Genomic DNA, 11172 nt, shown 5'->3' with positions numbered 1-11172 from the left:
GTGATATTGCACCAGTCACAGCTATATATATATATATATATATATATATATATATATTTCAAGAGGAATGAAGATAAGGAACAATTCTTTACAAAAATGAAGATATTAGGATGGGTAATAATGTACAAGGGAAAATGTCTTGTGAAGGAGCTCAATGAAACAGATATGCATACAATTTCTTGTACATTGTGAGGACATTATTACACAGACGAAGCTAATTGTTACAGATGGGTTTATAGGGAAGTTGCTGTGATTTTCATATTTTCAGCCATTCAGTTTAGGGGAGAATATTGTTATGAAGAGTTGTTCCATATTTTTTCTGAAGAAGGTGTCATTCCTTGGGCATTTATAGAAGGGAAAGATCTTAAATTTTCCTTCTCCACATGTTTCTAAGTGTTTACTCAGTGGAATCTTTCGCAGTTCCTCCTGTCAGACATATTGTTGGTGAATTCTGGCTTGTTGGCATAAAGAATTTCCAGTTTTGCCTATATAATTCTCCTTGCATGTGGGACAGATTATACAGTATATTACGTTCTGCGTCTTGCAATTCATGTCTGCATTTACTTTGAATGTGTGACCACTCTTAAATTTAATTTGTTTGTTTCCCTCTCTATATTTGTAGATGAGGTTACTGCAGATCACATCTACCATCTCCACACTCTTTTACAAAGAATTTGGTTTTATTCTCTGATGAGAATTTTGCTCTTGTCAGTTGTTTTTTCAGGTTTTTCTCCTGGTGTTTACTGTTTTTTATGCAATATTTGTTTAATAGGTTTCCCAAAGGGCTACAAAAACTGAAACAGCAAATTAGGAACAGGGAATTACTGTGCCTCCCTATGGACAAATCTGGCAGACTGTCAATAGACAGCCCACAGAACTATATATCCAGACCATGCAACAACACATTAGTAGCATGAGAGAAGTTGCACCACAGGAAAATGAAAGAGTGGAAAAACTCCTCAATGCACACATGGGAATGTGGTGCAACATACTCCAACCTAAGAAATGAACTGCACACAATTTTCAAGTATTCAACAATGATGTTCCTACACTGTACGGGTTACATAAAGACCATAAACCCTACATAAACCCTGTTATGGGGCCCCTAACATGACCAGTTTACAAGCGAATATCTCCAGCGATTTTAGACTGTCCTACTTCCTCTTGCAGGTATTACGACCTCTCAAAGAAATGTCCCCAGATGTCTGTGTGAGCACAGAGGATCTCAGTAAAATCAGTAATTGCAACCACTCCAACGACCTCACAGGTTGTGTAGTGGGTAGTATGGATGTGATTTCACTCTACCCATCTACAGACATAGATTTTGCTGTGGAGAAATGCATTGAGATAATCAATGAGAGTGAAGTAGAGTTCCATGAAGTCAACATGAGGGAAGTGGGCCTCCTCTTTAGACTAAGCTACGACAGTGACTATTTAGATGACCATGACCTCAGTAGATTCTGCTCCACCAGGTCACAGAGGGAAAGACCACTCACCATCTTCTCAGCAGTGAAGAAAAGCACTGCAGAGCACTGGAGTGGCTGGACTGTACTTACCCACGACCCTGAGAACAACGATCAGGTGACAGGAATGATTGCACATGCAATAGGGGCTAGCATAAGAACCACCTAGAACCACATAGTAAAGTTTAACAAGAAACTATACATGCAGGTTCAAGGTGCAGCCATTGGTGTCAGTATAGCTGGAGATGTAGCCACCCTCTTCATGACCTGGTGGGACAGAAAACTTAAGCAATCTTTAGCAGAACATTCCATAACTCTTTTACTTTACAGTAGGTATGGGGACGACATTAATATACGGGTTAAGACCAACTCTAGTAACAGTAATGTAGAAACTGAGAGGAACATCCAGCAAGTAGCTAACTTCATCCACCAAAGTATCAAGGTAACTATAGATTACCCCACTAGGCACCCCAACAATAGACCCCCTGTCCTTGATACTGAACTTTGGTTAGAGACTGTGAACAATAGAGTGCAACTCCTCCACTCCTATTACATGAAACCCATAGTTTCTAAATATGTTGTTCACAAGAACTCAGCCTTGTCACACAACATGAAAATTAACATATTGAAAGCAGACTTAGTTTAATGAACAATGTATCCCCACTATGCAAACCCTATGAAATGAAGAAACATGTACAGAACTTCATGCACTGCATGCAATTCTCTGGATATGATCAGTAAGATAGGGTTCGAGTATACAGGGGTGCTAGAAAGAAGTTAGATAACATTATATGCAATGAAACCAGTGGTACCTGCCCTAGATATAGAAGCAAAGACTGGAATAGAATACAAAGAGCTTGTGACAAAGCAAACAGGGTGAACACACAGGATAAAACTGACAAATATCAAGGAATGATGTTTGTAGAGGCTACAGCTCATGGAGAACTAGCTCGTAGATTTAGGAAAGCTCTGAAGGAGACCAAACTCAACATTAAGATTGTTGAAAAACCAGGGAGCTCCATCAGATCACAACTATGTAGGATGTACCCCTTTGAGGATACCATATGTGCTAATGATAACTGAATGTTATGTAGGATTAACCCTGGCATTAACTGCAGAACTAGAAATGTAATCTACAGCATAGGATGCATAGAAAGTGCTTGTAAAGACATGAACATGACATACATATGGGAGACACCTAGAAGCATTGTGGGCTGTTATGTAGATGTGTGTGTGTGTGTGTGCACGTGTGTGTACGTATATGTATATGCACATGTATGTAGGCAAATGGATATGAATGTAAACAGATAGACATACAGACAGATAGGTACATAGGTAATATGAACAGACAAGCACACATACACACATACATATGCGAACAAAGACTGAAATACATGACCATATACATATACACATACACTTCACTTCACACAAGGACACATATGGAGACACACATCCATACATACAGACATAGTACATAGTCACAAAAACCTATACACACACAGAGACACAAACACACTCAGACATGAACACACAAGGGGACAGAGGTACACACACACACACACACACACACACACACACACATAAAAACATACAAACAGGAACACACAAACACAAACACATGAATATGCAGAATACATACATACAAACATACACACATACATACATATATACATATGCACACACACACATACATACATGCATACACACACTTACATGCATGCATACATACATACATACATATTAGAAAAATTAATTAAGTAAATGAGTGGAAACTTTATAGGTGAGTATGTTAAATAATAAGGCACTAAAAGAGAATGACTCTCCCCAGACACAACAATATATATATATATATATATATATATATATATATATATATATATATATATATACGTATATGAATTTAAATAGAGGTTAAAATAACCACCTTAAGGGATAGAAAATATCCAGTGAATTACTGGTTTGTTACCTATTATTTTGTTGTGAATAGTAATATTCCTGAAATAATAGGTTTAGGTATAAATATTGGTTTATAAATATTCAAATTGAAATCCAGAAATTGGAGAAGTAGTGTTAATATAATTTATTAACTTCAAAAATTCAATGTGTTCACTTACAGCTGTTTCAATATTGCCCAAAAGAATTAAATTCCCGTAATTAAAACATTTTATTGAGCAAAATCTTGTCAGAGGAGTAAAAAAAGACATATCATTAGGTTATTACATGTTATTCTTCCAATAAAATGTTTTAATTACTGGAATTTCATTCTTTGGGGCAAAATTGAAACAGCTGTAAGTGAACATGTTAAATTTTTGCAGTTAATAAATTATATTAACACTACTTTTCCAATTTCTGATATATATATATATATATATATATATATATATATATATCATCATCATCATCATCATCATCGTTTAACGTCCGCTTTCCATGCTAGCATGGGTTGGACGATTTGACTGAGGACTGGTGAAACCGGATGGCAACACCAGGCTCCAATCTAATTTGGCAGAGTTTCTACAGCTGGATGCCCTTCCTAACGCCAACCACTCAGAGAGTGTAGTGGGTGCTTTTACGTGTCACCCGCACGAAAACGGCCACGCTCGAAATGGTGTCTTTTATGTGCCACCCGCACAAGCCAGCCCAGGGGCACCGGCAACGATCTCACTCAAAAATCCTACGGGAGCCAGTCAGGCGGCACTGGCAACGGCCACGCTCAAAATGGTGCATCTCATGTGCCACCCGCACAAGAGCCAGCCCAGGGGCACTGGCAACGATCTTACTTGGCTTGCCGGGTCTTCTCACGCACAGCACACTTCCAAAGGTCTCGGTCAGTAGTCATCGCCTCGGTGAGGCCCAATGTACGAAGGTCTTGCCTCACCACCTCAGCCCAGGTCTTCCTGGGCCTACCTCTTCCACGGGTTCCCTCAACTGTTAGGGTGTGGCACTTTTTCACGCAGCTATCCTCATCCATTCTCACCACATGTCCATACCAGCGCAATCGTCTCTCTTGCACACCACAACTGATGCTTCTAATGTTCAGCTTTTCTCTCAAGATACTTACACTCTGACGGGTATTCACATTGACATTACACATCCAACGGAGCATACTCGCTTCATTCCTTGCAAGCTTACGTATGTCCTCAGCAGTTACAGCCCATGTTTCACTGCCATGTAGCATGGCTGTTCGTACGCATGCGTCATACAGTCTGCCTTTTACTCTGAGTGAGAGTCCCTTTGTCGCCAGCAGGGGTAAGAGCTCTCTAAACTTTGCCCAGGCTATTCTTATTCTAGCAGCTACACTTTCAGCGCACCCACCCCCACTACTAACTTGGTCGCCCAGATAGCGGAAGCTATCGACTACCTCTAGTTTTTCACCCTGGAATGAGATAGAAGTTGTTTCCTGTTTGCTTACAGTCTTTATTGCACCTGAACATCTGCCACAAACAAAAACTAACTTGCTAGTTAACCTGCCTTTGATGTTGCTGCACCTCTTATGTGTCCATAGCTTGCACCGGGTACATCTTATAGAGTTACTACCTACTCCTTTTCTACATACTGAGCAGGGCCATCTACCTGAAGGGGTTTGTGTTTTATACATATATATATATATATATATATATACATACATATACATGTATAGATTTAAGCAATGTGTTTAGTGATGAACATAATTGATGAAGTTTAATCAAAAGAAAAGTGGACAACCAGCCAAGAGGTTAGCAGAAGGGAGAAAGTTATCTGCAGGCCAAAGACCTGGCCTAAAGGCTTATAAAATAAGGGGATTCTGTTGAAGGCACCTAAACGCAAGGTGGTAGTGTTAAGCCAGGTGATAGATTAAATCTACCTTCCATGAACAGTCCCTTTGATGAGTTTCCACACAGTTTCCATTTAATAAATTTCATGGTTTGACAAGAGCTGGCCAGGTAGAAGACTGCACCAGACTTTTGTGTCTGTTCTGGCATGGTTCTTATGGCTGGATGCCCTCCCAAATGCCAACCACTTTACTGTGAGGACTGGATGCTTTTTACGTGGCACCAGCACTGGCAGGGTCACCAAGTAACTTGAAAGACAAAGATCCTTTGAGAAGGGAGGGGAGCATTGGAAGAGGTGAAAACAATGTGAATAAATAATCATTACATTTGACACAGTAATCTGAATGCTAAAGGGTTAAGTCATAGCCATCATACTGGCAGCAAATATGACTTTGTTGTATGTATGATGCTTTCACTAATTGTTTTAGTCAAAAACATATATAGACATTTTTGGCCTTCATACCCTTTGATCCAGCAGAACATAGACAATCTGAAAGAGAGAGGTAGGGGGCAGGAGAGAGAGAGAGAGAGAGGCAGGGAGAGGGGGCTGTGCCAGCACTAGTGTGGTTCTCATTTTCAGTTGAGTAGACTGGAGTACCTTGAAATTATCCACTGTTATCAAGGACACAATGTGTATAATGGATATTGCTGCAAATATTTTTTCCTGTTTTTAGGTGACATTATTGTGGCTGTGAACAATAAGCCTTTGACAAAAATTAAGGGCAACACTTGGGAGCTTATTACTGAAAATGATCATGTGACTCTATCGGTGATTCCAACTGGTGAACGAGGTGAAGAACATCAACCTTTATTGCAAGGCCCACAAATAAAATCTTCAGTAAAACTATTTTCTAAGGTAAAAAAATTCACATTTCAAAATTTCAAATCTGTCTCATTCTTAATTCTGTATTTATGTATTTATTAAAGAAATTAACTCAATTTTTATTTTACAATTATACAGTTATACATACATACATACATACATACATACATACATACATACATACATACATACATACATACATACATGTGATGGCCGTCCACTTGTGACCGAGGAAGACCATTGCCGACTTTCATGAACATTGTGCGCTCTAGGACTAACTTATATTTTGCATTTGCAGCTCCGTTGGTGGCTAATGAGCGCTGCTCTTGACAAGCATACACGACTGCAAACATTGCAGACCAAGCTTTCCACATTCACTATACGAGCCGTGTGCTTTCGCGCAGCTCGCTTAAGTTCTTCATGCTGGATACGTGCTCTCTCAAAAGTGTCGATCCCCTCCTTAACCTGCTTCCTCCATCCGTGGCGATGACAGGCATTGTTCTCCCAGTCAGTGTCCTGCATATCACAGGCCTTTAATACATACATACATACATATGCGTGTACGTATGTGTGAATATCCAAGCCCCACCAAACCACTATACTTAATCTATCATCCCTCTGGACCCTTCCCTGCTTTCCCTGCAGTTGTTCAAAGAAAACATCAAATGCATCAAACTCACTGAAGTCAGAAGGTATAGAATGGCCAAACAACTGTTATTACATCAACCCTACAACCCTAACAGGAGTTGAAACTCAAATGAAAACAAAACTAATATAGGAATAAAACTAGTTACCAACCGGTGAGTCAAAGGAAAGCTTTTACATGCTTTACTCATATCTATATTAATAAATGCAAAATTGTGTCTGTTCATCCAGGACCCCTGTATCTCAGTCTAAATTTGCTCAACATAGACATATTATACCTTTTTGGAATCAAGATGATCCCTGGGTTGAAAATCTGCCTTTCATTTGGTTCTTGAACAACCAAGATTGGGATCTGAGTTAAAAGCATTTGGGTGACTATTTTTAGCAGGTAAATCTTGGCTGATTCTTGCCATCTTGCTTGATGTTTGTCAGATGACGTTATAGATCGAGGGGAGATAAATGACATTCACTTTAGTAATTTTACATTGAGATAAGAACTTTGGGACAAATTGTCCAACAGTTGGAATTCAACTTGGGACACAAGCAATAGAATGATTGTAATACAGAATTAATTCTCATCCATCCTTATCCTCTGATCAAACACCACTGGGGTATATAGTCATTATAGATGTATCGTAGTCATGCTATTTAGCTGTCTTTAGTTTTGAGCCCCAGGCCCAACTAGCCCTCCACAGGAGCTAGCTTTAAAAATCCACATGGAGAGTGGTTTTTAAGCAAGTACTTAATATGTCATGAAGCTTGAACTCATGACTATGTGATCCATAGTATAGCACCTTAATCTCACATACAATGTATCTGATGAAACCATGCCAGGGAAATTGGATGTGAAAATTTAAAGTAAATGAAGTTAAGTTGATTTCTTTTGCCCATTTGTTTGTTATTATTATTTGTTCTTATTCCTGGTAGAATTTATGTGGGTAGCAGGTCACTACCTGTAACCTAAGCTATCCACAAGCCTTCAATAATTTTTCAAGTGCTCATAACCCTTTTGATAATCTTTCCTGCCCCTAAAGGCAAACTTTCTATAGAATCTCTACAGGACATTCCATTCCAATCTCCTTCAACCCTTTGCCTATATCATTACTCCCAGTTCCTAATGCACTGATTATTACAGGCACAATATAAACAGTTTTCATATTCCAAATTCTCACAATTTCAGATTTTAAGGGATTGAATTAAAAAAATTTTTCATCTTCCTTCTTTACAATCCTGGAATTAAACTGACATGATGGATCAATTAGTAAACAACTTTGCTTTACCTTGTCTATTATTGTTATTATTTTCTAGCTTCTTATCCATTTGAATAGGAATATCCCATAAAATCTTGCATTTCTTGAACTCAAGCACTCTTTAAACCCAATGATCAAACTAGGTACTTCTAGCTTAAAATCCCCATTTCTGACAAAACTTCCCATACAGAACTCTGACAACCTGTTCATGCCCCCATTTCTTATATTCTCCCTGAGTCAACTTGCGACATTCTGCAACAGTGTGTGCCATTGTTACATCCCAATTTCCACACACTCTACTTTTTGCTGACACCTTCTCTCCAGAAACATATTTTCTCAAGTTGTTTGTTTTTAACACTTGATCTTGAGCCACTTTAAGCCTCTCTGTTTCTTTTTTTCAATTGCCCTTTTTTCAACCAAGCCCAGGATTTTGTTCTACATACATCCTCAGAAGCTTTCCAAAACTGACCATAAAAAGGTTTCATTTCAATTGGTTTAACATACTTGCTTTGAATTTCATTCTTGTCCTTTTCTTCTGTTCCATACTTCATCACCTGTTCTTTATTCACTGTCTTTAGTAATCCCTCTGTACTGTTCTGTAAATGTTCTAGTAGGCTTTTTCCTTCCATCTGAACATACACTTCCACAGCCACAGTAATTAAGCTGTTTCCACCCTGGTCTCACTTCAAGTTAGTATCAGCTTTTGGATGATGTGCTCCATACATTGTCAACAGCTTTCTAGTTTTTATGTCAAGTTTCTGTATGTCACTTTTGGTCCAATCTACAATTTCAACTCTATTTCTGATCGCCGTCGTCATCATTGTCATCGTGTCATCGTCGTCATCGTCATCGTCGTCGTCGTCATCGTCGTCGTCGTCATCGTCGTCGTCGTCATCGTCGTCGTCGTTGTCGTCATCGTTGTCATTGTCATCTTTGTCGTCATCATTAATATTATTAAAAGTTCTTGGTTAGTTCTTAATTACCAGTTGTTCTTTACTTGAAAGTAGACAATAACAAATCACCAAAGGTTTCAGTTGGTGCCTTCTCCTGTGATTCAAAAAAGAGACAATACTCTCCTTAAAGTGCAAGCTGTACCCAACAAGGCTGTCTTCTGGATCACTTCAAGCCTGACAGCAGCTCCAATATTCTTAATATATTTTTCAAAGCCCTTGGAAACTGCTCCTAATGCTCCAATTATCACCGGTGTCACCATTACTTTCCTCATGCCCCATAACTTCTCTATCTCATCCCACAGTGACTGATATTTCTCACTCTTTTCTATTTCCTTACATTTCACCTTTGCTTCTTTTTCATCTTTATGGATGATCACGATATCTGGTCGTCTTGCCTCTATGACTTGGTCACTCTGTATGTTAAAATCCCAGAGTATTTTATAATGTTTGTTTTCCATTACTCCCTCTGGCTTGTGTTCATACCATTGTTTGGCTCTCTCGAGGTTTGCTTTATTATTACTATTATTATTATTATTATTATTATTATTATTATTATTATTATTATTATTATTATTATTATTATTATTTCAGTTGAGCAAATATTTTGATGATGACATGAAAAAAAAGCTGGAGTTAGCAAGCATTCTAAAGGATTACTCTGGAGATGGGGATATTTTTAAGTTGTGCATCACATTGGACAGTAAGCTGAAGAAACCTCAGGAACGGAAGTTCTTGAAATACATTTGGTAATTTCTTTATTCTTTCATTTGTTCATTCTTCCACCCCACTTTTTTTTTCACTGATTACAATCATTGGACTGTCTTCAATTCAATTTCCTTTTTTTAAACTGGAGACCAGTATCCACAAAAGGAAAGAGTACTTGAAAGTTTGTATCCCCAGATAAAATTCCTTTTAAACATCCAGTTTGAGACACTTTTATGTCGACCTCAACTAAGCATCATTGTTTTGCACTTGTTTTTCCTTCCTGATATTGGCTGGATGGGTCTTCATAGTGCCAGTCAGATCTTTGGAATTACTGCCATATTAAACAGCCCAGAAACTATGTCTTACTTGTATGTGCCATTCTTGGCATAGTTTCTATGGTTGGAAGTTCTTTTATTGCCAACCACTTTATAGACTGCACTAAGTGTACTTTATCAGAATCATGGGACCAAGAGCACTAGAGATGTTACCTTGTCCCTGGCAAAACTAAAGAGTCTTCTCTACCCCCTACATTATCTCCATTCATTCAAGGTCACACAGATGACAGAAATAAGGTTAATAGAGGAAATAGGAGCAAGATGGTTATAGAGGGATTAGTAATGGAAAAGAGAGAGAGAGAGAGAGAGAAAGAGAGAGAAGATACATAATTGTTGTTGGTAATAATATTGAAAAGAAAACCGCCTGAGCAGTGTGATGAGAGGAAAAGAAAGTGCTATAAAGGAGATTGGGTGATGGGAGAGAACATTTCTGAATATTTACTTAATGATTTACAAGCCAGGTTTGACAAAATGTTATTTTCACTGGTAGTAGTGGTGGACTTTCCTGTTGTAAATGACAGATCAGGATTCCACAACATTTTACTGAACAGCAAGCACAGGTTTCTTTACAAAGATAAAATGTCTGTGCTGTACATTAGCTCACTCCTGCCATCAAACTAACATTGCCTGTACAGGTACACAGTATGCCACAAGTCAGACAGTGAAGTGATCAAAGAACAACTTGAAATGAAGTGGTTTGCTCAGGAACACAATACACTACCTAGTCTGGGAATCGAAACCACAATCTTATGATTATGAGCTTAACACCTTAACTACTAGGCCACATGCCTTCATTAGTAATCCCTTAATAGGGGAAAACATTCAGAATTAATTCCCATATTTATTGATGAAAGAAATATTAATCCCCAACTAATATTGGTTTCAAATTTTGGCACATTTTCAAGAGAAGGGTTTAGTTGATCACATCAGCCCCAGTGTTCAGCTGGTATTTATTTCATTGACTCCAAAAGTATGAAAGGCAAAGTCAACCTTGGTGGAATTTGAACTCAGAATGCAAAAAGTTGAACAAAATGTCACAAAGCTTTTTGCTCAGAACGCTGACAATTCTGCCAGCTTACCACCTTAGCCCAAACTAATATTATTTTAGATTTTTCACTGGATATTTAATCCCATTTTAGCTTATTTATTTTTTAATATTTATTAAAGATATTTCCAATATTAG

The 11172-nt window shown here is 38.2% G+C and overlaps 1 protein-coding gene across 2 annotated transcripts in view; it reads left to right on the top strand.

The window, feature by feature from the left end:
- LOC106883994 (uncharacterized) overlaps positions 1-11172 on the top strand; it is an 83210-nt gene that overhangs the window by 26481 nt on the left and 45557 nt on the right. For both annotated transcript variants that reach the window (XM_089347187.1, XM_089347188.1), the window contains exons 3-4: positions 5953-6134; positions 9541-9695. In XM_089347187.1, the coding sequence (XP_089203313.1) occupies positions 5953-6134; positions 9541-9695 (337 nt within the window). The remainder of the gene's footprint in view (positions 1-5952; positions 6135-9540; positions 9696-11172) is intronic.

Source organism: Octopus bimaculoides, chromosome 2 (assembly GCF_046866305.1).
Source record: "Octopus bimaculoides isolate indiv1 chromosome 2, ASM4686630v1, whole genome shotgun sequence".
NCBI classification, from domain to species: Eukaryota; Metazoa; Mollusca; class Cephalopoda; order Octopoda; family Octopodidae; genus Octopus; species Octopus bimaculoides.
This window is presented reverse-complemented; position numbering and strand designations above follow the sequence as displayed.